Genomic DNA, 14658 nt, shown 5'->3' with positions numbered 1-14658 from the left:
GGCGTCAGAACCAAGCTGATTGCGTTGCGCGTTCATTTCAGAGTCATCTGACCAGAGGACAGGAACAGGAAGTTCTTCACGGTAAGGTTGAGTTTTTCTACCTTCTGATTAGCCTAGCTTGTTAGCTAGCAGTGTGTAGGCGGATTACTTAAACCTGACCAACCTGATCGCACCAACACCACGGCTAGTTTTTAGCATTCAGCTTCACAAATCTGGAACAAACTTCCAGAAAACTGCCAAACAGCTGAAACACTGAGATCCTTTAAATCAAGGCTAGAAATGGATTAACGTTCTTTTGAACGAGAAAATGTAACGTCTGTCATTGGTTTTAATTGTTGATGGTGTAAAACCATGCTTCTGAAATGTGCTATGCTAATAAGCTTGCTTGATTTCTTGATTGATTGATTTGATTTCATTACACACCAGAATCTCCCCTGGTTAGTTTCCAGGTGTCCAGCTGTAACTAGATTAGCAGAAGATCAGATTAGTTTTAGCAGAACTTTCCGGTCCACCATGAGGTCCGGTTCATGGTGGACCAAAGAACCGGGTTCTGGTGGGTCAGACCTCAGGAAGGAGATGTTTGATTCAGAGTCAGAGGAGAAGAACAAACTGATGGTTTCGAGATGTTTGGACCGTCAGAACTCTGGTGAGTATGGCAGGTAGGTCACCAGGACCGGTTTCTGGTTCTGTTCCGCCCCTTCTGGACCGACCTGCTGTAATAAATCTGTCACTGCAGCAGAATCTCAGGTAGGTGAGTCACTAAAATGTTCCAGCAAACTGGGATCCTCTGGAGTAAAAGCAGCAGAGAGACGAGAAGCAGCAGCATGTGAGCAACTCCGGGCCTGCAGGCCCGATTACCTGGAACCAGAACTCCAGAGACTAAACAATGCTAACGGAGCAGCTGGCAACACGCTCCTCAGAGAGCAGCTGATCTGGCCAGTTTAAACAGTTCAGGCTGAAGCTCCACCAGTCAGTCTCTTTGTTTCCGTCTCTGGATGAGGAAGTTCTGGGCCTCATAAAAACAGTTTCCTGCTTGAACCCGACCTACCAGCTGATCCAGACGCTGAGCGGCGGCTCAGTCAGCTGACAGAGTCCACAGTGCAGCAGACTGGGTGTGACCAGGTTCACTTTCTACTGTAGTAATCATGGCAACCTGCTTTCAGCTCAGACTGGGAACAGGAACTGGAGTTCATTTGGAAACCATCAGAGTGTTTTCTAAATTATCATCATTTTAAGAATCAAACAGTAATATTTATTTCACATCCAGTAAAGTTTATTAGTAAAGATTATTTACATGAAGTGATTTTACATTGTTGTTGGTCTTTTTACATAGAGCAGTGGTTCCCAAAGCGTGGGGCGCGCCCCCTAGGGGGGGCAAACGAGATGTGACTGAGGAATCAGTCACCTGAGAAATGACTGATTAATAGGATTTAGTTTTAGGGTTGGGTTAGAGAACGCCGTTGACTGGAGGTAAAGGCTGCTTCTTATTGTTGTTTGGTTATTTACGTGTTTGTCTAACCTTAAATCTTTTGTGTGTAGGTTGGCAGGATAATGTACATTTATCTTTTGTTTTAGTTTGACTAAAATAGTTGATCTTTGGTAGTTTATTGATGAAAAGTGTTTTTGGAGGGGCTTTGTTTAGGGAAAGGGCTCCTATTTCTAGCCCTCTGGCGTCTATTAAAAAGGAAGCTATGCTGTCCTTGGGTCCCAAGCTTCTTTATTGAGCTTGAAGGGATTAGTGGAAGGGGATGTTTTTTCACATCCAGTAAAGTTTATTAGTAAATATTATTTACATGAAGTGATTTTACATTGTTGTTGGTCTTTTTACATAGAGCAGTGGTTCCCAAAGTGTGGGGGCGCCCCCCCGAGGGGGTTGCGCAAATATGACACGTGAAATGCAAATGATGAGCTAGCGTCTGTGGGGCCCAGCGCCCCTCAGTTTACGAGAAAAAAAAAACAAAAATAAAAAGATTAAGTTAATCTTTTAAAAGCATAACACATATGTCAACGTAATGCATCGATCATTCACTTTGCATGAACCTATTATTTGTCATGGATAATGACTGTGTAATGACCAGAGTAGTGGTCACTGATCTATGTGGTCACATAGATCGGAAATTTTAACACGATATGCCACAATGATGCACTACACACAGTAAAGTACACTGGATTTGGAGTTTGGTTCTCAAAAAAAAAAGGATAGATAAGAAATACAAAACGAACATCCCTGTTCTCACCAGGTTTTTGTGTGAAGAACACCCGGCGTATTTAGTTTGTGTTTTCCTTACTATTCCTCCTCAAAGCAGGCTATTTCATTTAATTGGATTTGAACCCAAGGTCACACTTGTTTCCAGTTCCTTTTAGACACCAGGTCAAAGGTCACAACAATAACGGTTTCTACTTTTCTTATTTTTCTGAAGAAGCTCTGAACCAATGGTTGGTTGGGTCTGGTTTAAAAACGCCCTGCTGGGGTCAAGTAGAGGTCAACATATCTGTTCTGGGAGTTCATTTCTCCTGAGATTCATCTGACCCACATGAAGAAGTTACCTGGAGCAAGAGAGAGGAGAGGAAATGGATTCAGATTCTGACCCACTGGGTCAAACAGAACATCATTCATTACAGGGAAACCTTATGAATGATGTTCAGGAAACGTTCACATCGTGTGGAACAGATGAAACCATAGAAAATGTTCTGTTGTGATGTGGAACAGAAAAGAAACTGATTCACAACCTGGGGAATCAGGAAGTTAACCTGCATTGTATGAAGGACCTCCTGACCAGATGGTGGCAGTAATTCACTGTATTGTTGTCTAGGAAGAAGAACAAACAGCCTGGGTCCTCCAAAGGTTGCTGGCTCTGGTGTGTCCTTCGCAGCCCAAACTATCCCAGGATGCATTGCGGGCCGACAGTGTTCAATTCTGGCAGTACCAAAGTTAAAAGCTTGTTGTTACGGGCTCTTGTCGTTTTAATAGACATGTTTGATTTTTATTATAGTTTTTGGAAAATGTTTTTTAATCAGCTGATTAGCTTTATTAATTGTATTATTATTTTCCCTCTCAGATCATTGATGATCACACTCTAGTCTGGTAGGTGGCGGTAAATGCACCTTAAGTTGGTTGCCACCCGCCAATTAAAAAACAGAAGAAGAAGGAGGAGGACGCTGCATCCCGGGTTGTCGCTGAAGAATACGTCATAATGATGCGACATACTTTTCAAATAACCCATTCACTTCCGGAAACTCCTGTTGTTTAGCTATTAAAATCTAAAGTTAACCGTTAGCGGTTTATTCAGTTTCTACAGACTCCAAAGAGCCATGAAGTCACATATCAAATGGTTTGTTGTTCCGGTTGCTTAAAAACACAGAAAAATGTCTGGAATGTCGAGCAAACGCTAATAGCAGAAGTAGCATGTTAGCTATCAGGTTAGCTAACTAGCTAGCTTCTGCCACTGCTGTTATTGTTGTCCGTTACTGCTGATTCATGCTGTTACTGCTGTTAGTCCATCGCCAGGCAGTTTTTGTCCGTTTCAGGGGGGCGAAGTTTATCAATACAAATCTCTGGTTAATATTTTGGTATGAAAGCTCTTCCTAATTGGTAGCTGAGTTGAGACTGGTGCATGTCTGCCATGGTGTGGACATTGATCAAAGATCTATCATGAAGTTTGGTGTCATCTTAAAGGGGACCCTCTTGGCTTTCATTTAAACCAGGTTCTGAGTCTCTGAGCTCATTAAAACAAAAATAATACACATTTTTTACTCTTTTAGAACAAACTAGATGCATTTCTTTTATCCCAGTAAAGATGTACGCCTTAAGCTTCAGGTGATCTACAAACAATTTGTTTCCATCCATTCACTATCTAACACAATTATTCTTGTGGTTCTGGAGGAGGGGCCGGTTCACCCTGAAGTCCAGACCAGTTAAGCTGACTCATGTCTCTGGCCTGTGGGAGGAAGCTGGAGTACCCAGAGAGAATCCAGGCTCAGTGAGAACATGCAGACTGCATTCAGTGCCATCATGGATGGAATAATCTGGTTACCTCATAATGTGCCTGACCTTTGACCCCACCAGCTGCAGTAACCCCAGATCATAGCCTTTACAGGCTGCTACAGTAGACACAAGGCATGATGGGAGTTCATCTCACTCTGAAGCACCCATCACTGTGGAAGAGAGGAAACCTGGACTCTTACTTGTCCTCCGTCATGTGGCATCACTGTCAGGCGTCCAGAACCTCGGCGCACATCCAGATTGTTGATCACGTCGTGTTCTGGCTCTTTCTGGTTAACACAGAACTCACTAGTGTTCTGGTAGAAGAGGAAAAACCTGCTGGTTGTTTTGTGTCACCAGTAAAGATTCAAACCTAAAATCCTGATGATGATTCAGATGAATAACTGAACTTTGTGTTTCTGCAGGATCCAGATTTGCATCTTCACCCTTCTACATTCTGGTAAGCAGTGACTCATTTCCTGTTGGTTTTGGTAGCAGCAGTCATGTTTAAAACGGTGAGAGAGCTCAAGGTTATGGAGAAGTTCTGTTATGTAGTCACTCTCAACGCCTTATGTCAACACAAAGTCTAGAGTACGATGACAATAGAGGGCAGGACTGTGGGTTCTTTGAATGAAGCCGTTTCTGTCTGTGGGATCAGACTACTACCTGCTGGTGTCAAATCTATTTAAAGCTAAGATTCAAATCTTGTTTCCCTGTTGCCATGTAACCTCTTTTTAGCTCCATTTTATACCCAGATCCTAAACCAGAGTGTTTATCTTCCTAAAGTAGAGACACATACTGTTTTCAGAAAAGCCTGATACCAATCAGCAGGCAGCATCCTCTTAACTGCTGATACATCAACTTGTTTATATGTGATTTGTTCATTGGATCTGTGATTGATACAAATGTGTTCAACACTTTTTATTCTGCTAGTCTTATTAGCAGCATCAAACATTCAATGAAAATTGTATTTTCATGATTGTGAAAATACAATTTCACAATCACGGTGTTCCTGTTAAGTAAGTAACACAATTAAAGTCACTCATGAATAAGTTTAAGTCATTAAGAACATGCTGTGCCAACACACCTACCACTTCATGTTGTCTTGTTTTCAGTCAGCAGTAACATCCGGCTGTTAATCATGTGATTCGAGTGACGTAAAAAACTGTTTATATTACAGTTTTACAAAATAAACTAATTCCTGTACGGCTGAAAAACTACCTCATCCTATCACCAAAACTTATCAGAAACGTGTTTTTTATAAGTTGCCATGTTTCTGTTCAGTACATTGATTGTTGTAATTCCAATTTATCTGCAATTATCTGGTCAATGGAAGTGTAGCTGCTGCTCTGGTGCTGCTGTGGTCTTCGTCTCATCCTCTGCTCTCCCTCAGTGATCTGCCAGAAACTCACAGGCTTTGTTGGAGAAAGTGTTCTGCTGCCCTGCTCTTCTGATAACCCTAAAATGGCGAACGTGTTCTGGAGGGACGAAGATGACGGGGTTCTGCTTGACATCAAGAACGGTGTTGAAGACTTGAAATATCAGCACAAAAAGTTTAAAGGTCGAGTGTTCAGCTTCCCAACAGAATACCGGAACAGGAACTACTCCATCACCTTGAAGAAACTGACGCTGCAGGACTCTGGAGTCTATGACTGCAACGTCGTCATTGACAACAAAGAAAATACATCCAGGATGAAGTTGGAGGGTGAGTTGATTTATCTGTGAAGCAGCAGAGCAGAAATCAGTCAGAAAGGTTTGCTGTGAGTCAGACACATGATGATGCACAAAATTCAGATGGGGTCACAAAATGGATTTCTCCAGGTCAAAACAAAGCGCAATAGATCACAGCGAGTAGCTAACGCCATCGATAGGCTGAAACAGATGAGGCATGGCAAAAAAATGTGCAGATATTGTCTCAGTAAAAAAGACTTCTCTTATAATCTTGAGGATTTACCCGCATCCAGGCAATGAACATAACTAACTACCTGGAGCTGCAGACCTCACATTACACCATGCACCAGAAGAACGTTTCAAAAGCCTGGAGAATGCAACATTTAGTTTCAAGTTGGGTAAAATTTTGGGTTAAAAAAATCATTAAATGACTTGTTTCTGCTGGGTAAGTAGTGAATTCTGCCATTTTAAGTAATTAGTCTATGATAACGATGCTATCGCTAACAACAAACTAACCCATGTGCTTGGATCCCCTGGTAAATCATTTATTTAGCTTCTGCAAACCCAAATTGCAGCTGGAGTTGAGTTAATGTTGAGTCGTTGTTGGATTCAGCTCCAGTGTAGCTCAGCCATTCTGTGATCTACAGAAAAGCCATTAAAACATGATATATATCATTTAAATAATTTACATATGTCCTTCTAAGTAACTGTCCAATAAAACATCTGAGAATATAATTTAAATGATGAGATTGTTTGCTGTAAACTCTGGCATTGTTAGTTTCTGCACCTCCAGTTTTCAGCTGTAGATTCTTGATTCACTTTTCTCCTCTTTTTTCGGTAAGTTTGTTCAAATTTCCTCCCCTGTGACCGACTGCCTTTGAAACACAAAAATAAGGTTTATCTTTCTCTCTATTCGGACGGTTGGAACAACAGTACAGGACTCAGACTTTAGGCATTTTGATGCTGGATCAGCAGAAATAATCGGGCTGCATTTACTTCCTGCCCTTCATCTGCTTTGGGTGACATCGGTGCTACGTCGTCTGAAACCCAGCAATATTTAGACATTACCTGATGAAACACAATGAAAACTCATCCCACATAATCTGTTTACTGCTCATTTCTGAATGTTTCTGTGGTCAAAAGGCTCATTTGATGTTTCTTTCCCAGTTAGAGAAGCTGTGAAGATCCCAGGAAATGGTGTCTCCAGCAGGCGGATCGTCCTGCCGACGCTGGTCCTCTCTGCTCTCAGTCTGATCATCTACTTCTAACAGGAAGTTCAAACATCTGCTACAGTAAACATTGTTTAAGTTCAACTTTCAGCAGTTTCTAGTAGTAAACCGCAGACTAAGTTACCATCTTGCACCTGTTGCCATTTTATGTCCGTAGAAGTTAAAACCTCCAGTCAATATTCTGAAGCCTGGCAAGAAAACTGATCAAACCAGGACAAGAGTCACAGCTCTCCAGTTTTATCTGGTTTCACCTCTAAAGCTGGAGAATGTAACTTTAAAAAGGTTTTTCACATACTTGTTAAAACTGTCAGCTTGTTATGACACAATCTTAGAAAGGATCGATCTCCTCTGTCTTCTCTGAGCTGCTACTGAACAAATGCACTAAAGCAACCAAGCAAGGGGGAGGGGCTTAGTGCCGTCAATCAACCTTGTGAATGTGCTGGCTCTGATTGGTTGCTTCTTCCTGAGTGGTGCAGCAGCACTGGGAGAAAACAGGAGATCGATCTTTGCATAGATTATCTGTCTCATAACAAACTGTCAGAACCTGGAGACAGACTTAATAAATATGGCAAAATATACTTTTTATTAAGTTACATACCACAGCTTTAAGGAGAAGGTCAAGAGTTCATGACACTGGAGCTGTTGTTTACAGAATCACTATTAAGATTATTTATTTATGAACATAAATATTTACATAATAAATACACATAAATAAAACATAAATAAATACATAAACATTTTTCAAAATCTGATGTTTTTGTTCATTGCTGTCAACAAATATTTGTCCTAATTTTCATAGCAGACAAATATTTAGTGCAGCTGAGTTACCAAAAAATGCATTAATTTATTGTTAACATCTTCTTGATGCAAGAATGTAACCTGTCTTCTTCTTCATTCCAATCTACTTTAATGTTTTTGAAGGAAGCAAGAACATTTATATTCAACTTATGTTACTGTTTATGTTATTATTTATATATTACTAAAAGGCTGTTAATGTTATTGTATGCATTCCTGTGGAAAAATGTGGACGTTTTGAAGATGATAAATTATTATTTGATGAAACTTGTTTAGGTTTGTGATGACTGAAAGACTCCAAAATGATTCTCCTGAAAAAGTGAAGTGTAGTTTTGAAGTGAACATAGTGATGAGAGTTGATTCATCTGCTGCTTTCTGCTTTATATCATATGACAAGAATAAAACTGGTCCGTTAAACTGATTGTTGAAGTTTACTTTAAAATAAAATGAGACTGAAACTGTTATTTGTCTGTTGTAAGTCATTTCTGCCACAAGAGGGAGCCAGCTCACTGACTGGTAACGTGATACTTGCTTGGTGACTAGAATATAGCAGTAGAAGTAATAAACTAATGTTTATTAGTGTTCCAGGTTGCTGATGGCTCCATGTGGATGTGACGCTGCTGTTGCTGAGCGGCAGTGTGAGGAACAGCTGCTCTGTGATCTTTCATGTTTAATGTTATCTGAACTTCTGTCTGGACTTGTTGAATTGTGGTTCTAACCTGAGTTTATCACATCTCTACACCATAAATGATGCGATCATTTATGTAGCTTTTCAGGTTTTGTTCCCTAATATTTGCTTAAATCTTTTTAAGCTGCTTGCTCACTAAGATTTTGTCTTTTATTAGTCATTCCATAAATAAACACAGTAGTTTGGCTGTTTTTATTCTTTAGTTTTAAACTGGTGGTTCCACATTCATTCGTTGTGTGTTGCAGATAAAAGGCGTTTCCAGCCGAGTTTTTACCCATCAGCAGACTGAGTAGATGCTTCACATGAAGCGCTGGCAGGTCGACCGCTGACAGGAAACAGGAATTGAACCCATGGCTTTGGAATCTGAGCCACAGTCATTGAATCTGAGAGGATTGAATTTAACTTGCTGTTGGGTTAAATTAGATCTGGAGGATTTGATGAACTTTGGTGACAGAACTGTTCCAGCTGGGTTTGAAGCCTTCTGGACCAAAAGCTGCAGGAAGCTGTTCATAACCCAGAGCTGCTTGATCAGGTCGTTGGTGTTCAGTCATGATAACATTGAGTTAATATTGACCAAAAGAGCCGTTCAGGTCAAACTACTTCTGTTTGTCTCCAATGTTGTTCCTATGCACCGGTTCTGGTTCTGTCCGTCCTGCAGCAGGTTCTCTAGTTCAGGTTTCTCCTTGGTCCAGTCGTCCTCCAGCTGCTGCTGTTTTTCTATCATCTGCAGAAAAAGTGACTGAAATGTTGTGGTCTAGTCCAAGCTCAGCCCGGTTCCTGGAGTCTGAATGAGTTTCACTTCCTTGTTGTGAGCCGGGTCTGATCTTAGTGACTGATGAGACGCTCAGAGGAAGTGGGGATCAGTCTGTGCTGCCTCACAGCGGAGCAGCAGCCCGTCTGATGGATCTGCTGAGGACGGTTCTGCTGCTGGTTCTGCTGCTGGTTCTGCTGCTGGTTCTGGTGGGGTCAGAGGCCCAGAACTTGAAGAATGTCACTGTAGAACCGGGTCATAATGTGACTTTAACCTGCTCCGTTAACAGTAGTGACGTCTACTGGTTCCTGAACATCCACAGCCAGTTCAGAGCAGGAATTGGACGAATTCGTTCTTCATCATCACCTATCTTCTGCCAGTCAGAACTTCAGTCAAAGTTCAGCATATCAGGAAACCAGCTGGAGATTACAAACGTCTCTGCTGAGGACAGCAGGCTGTACTACTGTGGGATAAGGCAGAAAGACCAGATTGTTGACCAAGACACCTTCAGTCTTCATCTGTCAGGTGAGAAGCAAAGACTTTTAACTCAGCAGAGTTTCATTAGTTTGGTTTTATGAGAATAGATGAAAACATGGTGGTGAGTTGGGACCTTTATGCAGCTGGGATTATTAGCATGAATAATAATGTTATATTATTGAATTAGCCTTAAAGAAGCTGCACAGCTGAGACAGTCAAGTCAAAGTAAATGTTTAGTGAATGTTGAACCTGATGTTGAATGTCATTAAAACATCTTTAAAATCTGAAAATTGTTTCCTGCACTTTGAAACTGTTTATCTGAAATTAAACGTTGATTCTGTCTCACAATAAGCAAAAAGTAAGCGAGCTTAGTGAACTGTTTGGAAGTATGATGTGTGAATGAAATGAATTTGGTGAACTGTTTGTTGTGAATTAGTCATTCATTATATTCGCATTTTGACTGAAACAGTTTGTTCAGCACTTCTATCAGTTTATCTGCCTCTTAAATCTACTGACTTCCTTCAGTCTGTTTTCTTTTGAAACCTTTCTCAATTACTTTATCATTATAATTTTCTTCCTCTTCAGTTGTTTATCCAACCACATCCGTCCTGCCCGGCCCCTGGTCATCGACCCCCTCCTGCCCCACAGCGGGGCAGTTCCTCCAGCCCCTCATGGCAGTTTCTCTGGGCCTGAACGCCGTCCTGCTGGCTGCTGTTACTGGTGAGAAACTTTACACCCTCCAGAGCTTCGGCTTGAACATTCAGCATGAGTTTCAGTTTGATTTCATTTGTTCACATCTTGGTAAAAATGTTAGTTTTTTCCTGTGTAAATTTTTATTAGTTTAAATATTTAACTCACTACCTCCACAGGTAAATATTTGCCAAACATTGCTACTTAGATTTACAAGCTAAATGTTAGTAAGCTAAATATTTAGTTTAGATCTAGACATCTAGTTGTGAGCTAACTAAACTTTTATTAACTTTGTAAATATTGCTGTTTAGATTGTTTATTTACTTTGGAGCGAAATATTTAATTTACAACTAATAAGCTAAATATTTAGCTCCAAAGTCAGTATTTAGTTAGCAAGCCCACTTTTTGGTTAAAATGCAAATATGTATTTTGAAAGCTACATATTTATCATTAAAGTAAATATTTAGTTTGCTAACAAGATATTTATTTAACGCTAAATATTTAGATTGTGAATTAAACATTTCACCACAAATAAAATCTGTAATTTGAAACTAAAACTATGACTCTGAAAAATGAATCTCCTGTGGAACTTATTAAACAAAAACCTCATAAGAAGCAAGAATTATTTGGTAAATAAAAATCAGCAGAGACAAATCTGTTCAGGTTTTTATCCGTCGAGCATGAACTGATGATCTGAAGACTTTCCTCTTCGTTTTCCTGAGAATCAAGAGTTTTAAAATGCTACATCATAATGACAACAACACGGGTTTTCACAACATTAAATAGAAAACATTAACAATTAATTTAAAATGAATTTATTTTGAAGAATAAAAGTCATGAAATACCAAACACCATAGCTGTGATGTCTGAAAAATGTTGAATGTTTTAATATTTGATCATGTAATTACATGACAAAAACAATCGGTGAGCTGGGATTCGACTTTGTGATGTTTTTGTTGGGTTTGTTTAAAAGTGACTGACTGACTGAACGTCCATCTGCAGGTTTTCTTTGTGTCTATATAAGGAGGAACGGCTGCTGCTGCTGCTGCTGCAGGGCGAAGGACTCTGCAACAAACAACATGGAGAACGACGACATGCAGAACCCACAGGTAACAACCAACCAGCCAGTCAGTCTGAGAGACGATTTCACAGTTCGAGATGCTAAAACCAGAGACTGTTGGTGGGACACCGCAACGTTTTTATGTTCCAGTGGTTCACCTGCTGCTCAGATGCTGCTGCAGCATCATAGGGCAGACGTGTGACAACTTCACCGTTTTCTGTCTGTAGAGGAATTGAGTGGGACAAAGACTGAAACCACCAGCAGTGCCAGTTCTGTCACTAATCAGAGTCAAGTAGACGGAAAACTACAGTTCATCTGGAGGATTTGATGAACTTTGGTGACAGAACCGTTCCAGCTGGGTTTGAAGCCTTCTGGACCAAAAGCTGCAGGAAGCTGTTCATAACCCAGAGCTGCTTGATCAGCTCAAGCAGCTCGGTTAGCTTTGGTTGGATTTACCCAGAATGCCCTGCACTGCAGTCCACTTTCTGCTTTTAGAGCCTCTTGGTCTGACTGGAGTTCACATTCAAACTGAACCAGACCGAGGCTTGGAGGACCAGAGGTCAGAGGTCGATTAGTGTTCACACTGTGCCAACCGACCGGACTTTACAGGCAAATGGACCGGAGTTGGATTAAACTGGACTGATCAGGGCAACGTTTGTCTGTGTGTTGAGTCATCATCTGGAGCAGCCATGATCTGTGTTGTGCAACAGGAAGTCTAGTTTCACTGTGCATAACTATAAATAATTCCTCAGGGCAGTTATTAAGATAATTTAGATAAGAAATGATCAGGTTTAGAAAACATTAAAGAAGTTCAGTCTGAGTTATTCATAAATAACTGCCTGATAGGGGTTCAGTTTCAAATAAGACAAAAGATTATTTACAAAAAGAATTCAAACTTACATTTAAATACTTTAATCAATAACTCTCTAAATAATAACTCAACTAATCTGCTGAGAAAACAATAAACCGTCTCTGGTGTCTCGTTTCAGTACGAGGAGATCCAGCTGCCTCCCACTCTGGTTCCGGTTCCGGTTCGGGTTCCGGTTCGGGTTACATCAGAATGCATCTACTACAAAGCCCAACATCCCAACCCCAAGATGCATCAACACTGACTCACACCTGGGCAGGTGAGCCGGTTCTGGAGCTGCTGCTCCGTCTGAGGAGAGTCCAGGAAGTCCAGGCCTGATTCAGCCAAGCTTCCTGCTTCTGAACGCTATGAACTCTGGGAAATGAGCGCCGGCTGAAGGTGTCTGAGACGGTGGTATTGTTTATGTGAGTGTATTTATTAGTTTCTGTTTTTAGTTTTAATTTTAGTTCCTGTTTCTTTAATTTGGGATGTCAGTGATAATAAAAACAGGATGTCTAAATATCAGATTTGGTTTTCTGTCCATCGCAGCAACGGCCAAAAGTCCCAAAGGCACCATGCTGCTCACTGATTGGCTGGAAGCTCCACCTGCAGGACACAGAACATGTCATCAGGTCTGTGGAAAACAGATCAAACTAGAACAGGAACATAACAGGAAGTCAACAATGAGAAAATAACAAAGATCAGAACACACCAGGAAAATACCTGAATAATTCATAAATAAACCAAAGAGGCTGACAGGAAATAATCATTAATGTTTAAGGAGATACTCAAAAAGACACAAGAATAATGAAAGAACCAAAGGAAACGAGGCTCAAAGTCAAACGTGACGAGTTGTTCTGTTTAGCTTTAGCCGCATTGTGGTTTTTTATTAGCTTAGCTTCAGGAAACACGACCCTGTACTTCCTGTTATGACTGAGGTTATTAATCATCTGAAAAGTTCTTTGTGAAGATCTGAGCACAGTTAACATGGGATGGTACAGAACCTTCTGCCTGGCTCCAGAACCGCTCACTGGACCAACAGAACCAGAAACCTTCATGCATGAAGCACAAGCCAAACTTAGTCACTCCTCACCTCCGACAGAAGTTTTCCATCATTTATTTTTATTTTCTGTTTAGCCTCATAGCTTACTGTATGAGGTCAAAGGTCGTTGAGTTTCATGTACATGTAGACAATGAAAGATTAAAATCATAAATATTGTAATATTGTATTATCGCTCAGCGATGGGTCTTTGTGGTTTGTTAATGCTGCACATCAACCTCCATGTTTTACATGCTGAGCTGCGTTTTGGTTTCTGTGTCTTGCAACATTCACTGTACACTGTTGGTGACTGGAAGGTTCGCCTGAACCCAAACCAGCCCACATCAGAACCAGAGCTGCAGAACTTCCTCCTAACATGAACAGAGCTGAGATCAGGTCTTCATCTCTCCTTCCAGGCTCAGTCAGTCTGACCGCAGCAGAAACAAAATAAAGTGGTAGTTTGCATGTTGACATGCATCATCTGCCCATGATGAGCACAGCGGTTCTGTTCCAGTCCCGTCTGAACCCTCGTGGATCTTTATCAGCTCCATCTGAATCTGCAGACGTCTCGCTGATGCACAGTGACGGTTGCTACATGCACAGAACCAGGCAACCTGCAGAGCAGAACCACAGTCAGACATCCGTGCACAACCGCCGAGCTGCGTCTGGTTCTGATGACACCAGCACTGACCTCAATGTTTGTCACAAGACTTTCAGAAGAGATTTGAAAACCGCGGTGTTTCCTTCACCTCCTGAATAATCAGAGGCTTTCTGTCTGCAGCGTGGAGAAGTGCCAGAGGTTAGACGTGTTGAAAGGGGGTTTCTGTACAACAGCCTCGGTCTCCCTGACCTCATGTCAGTCCGTGTCACCATTTCCTCCATTCAAACGGCTCCAACCTGTAACGCCTCAGGTCGCTGTTACAGGAACTGCTCTGTGTTTCTGCAGCAGCCAGGTTTTCCTCTGAACCTGATGGACGTTTCTCTGAACGCACACGATGGAATAATTCAGGCCAGATGGTTGGTTATGATTTTATAAGCACTGAGACAAGCAGATGGAGATTTATGTGCTTTTTGTCAATATTATGATAAATTTTGGACAAGAAATGAGGACAAATGTGTCCAATTTAGGGATTTTTTAAAAAGCTTTACCAAATAATCTAATTAAAATACGAGCAAAACTATAGCGTAAAATTAAAAGTATTTAATCAGATTGATATTTCAAAAGCTTCTTGTTTGAGGATAATATCAGAATCAGGAACCGAAAGGCTAGCAGGAAGAATCAGACTGTATTTTTAGTTCGCTACATTGAGCAAGTTGAAGGAGCTGCTAACCACAGAGAAGTTTTTATTAATCACAGTGAGTTGAATACTAGAGAACCTGATGAAACCATTTCCTCTTTTCAGCGCCGTCTGAAGGAAACCGAAGGTCA

The 14658-nt window shown here is 41.0% G+C and overlaps 1 protein-coding gene across 1 annotated transcript; it reads left to right on the top strand.

Moving 5' to 3' along the window:
• Positions 1–3100: 3100 nt before the first annotated feature.
• On the top strand, positions 3101–12657 carry LOC129354746 (uncharacterized). The gene is made up of 7 exons (XM_055024223.1): positions 3101–3332; positions 4408–4442; positions 5376–5687; positions 6821–9641; positions 10179–10313; positions 11286–11392; positions 12333–12657. Exons 4-7 carry the CDS (start codon positions 9266–9268, stop codon positions 12453–12455), a joined length of 741 nt encoding a protein of 246 aa, XP_054880198.1. The 5' UTR covers positions 3101–3332; positions 4408–4442; positions 5376–5687; positions 6821–9265; the 3' UTR covers positions 12456–12657.
• Positions 12658–14658: the final 2001 nt, after the last annotated feature.

Source organism: Poeciliopsis prolifica, unplaced genomic scaffold (genome assembly GCF_027474105.1).
Source record: "Poeciliopsis prolifica strain line A6 unplaced genomic scaffold, Auburn_PproV2 SCAFFOLD116, whole genome shotgun sequence".
Classification (NCBI taxonomy): Eukaryota; Metazoa; Chordata; class Actinopteri; order Cyprinodontiformes; family Poeciliidae; genus Poeciliopsis; species Poeciliopsis prolifica.
Note: the sequence above shows the minus strand (reverse complement) of the source record. Positions and strands in the feature narration are given on the sequence as shown.

Excerpts from the sequence above, each read along its gene's own strand:
- LOC129354746 (XM_055024223.1), top strand. The coding sequence starts at position 9,266 with ATGGATCTGCTGAGGACGGTTCTGCTGCTGGTTCTGCTGCTGGTTCTG. Across the intron at positions 9,642-10,178 it reads CTTCAGTCTTCATCTGTCAG|TTGTTTATCCAACCACATCC; the intron begins GTGAGAAGCAAA and ends CTTCCTCTTCAG. Across the intron at positions 10,314-11,285 it reads CCTGCTGGCTGCTGTTACTG|GTTTTCTTTGTGTCTATATA; the intron begins GTGAGAAACTTT and ends GTCCATCTGCAG.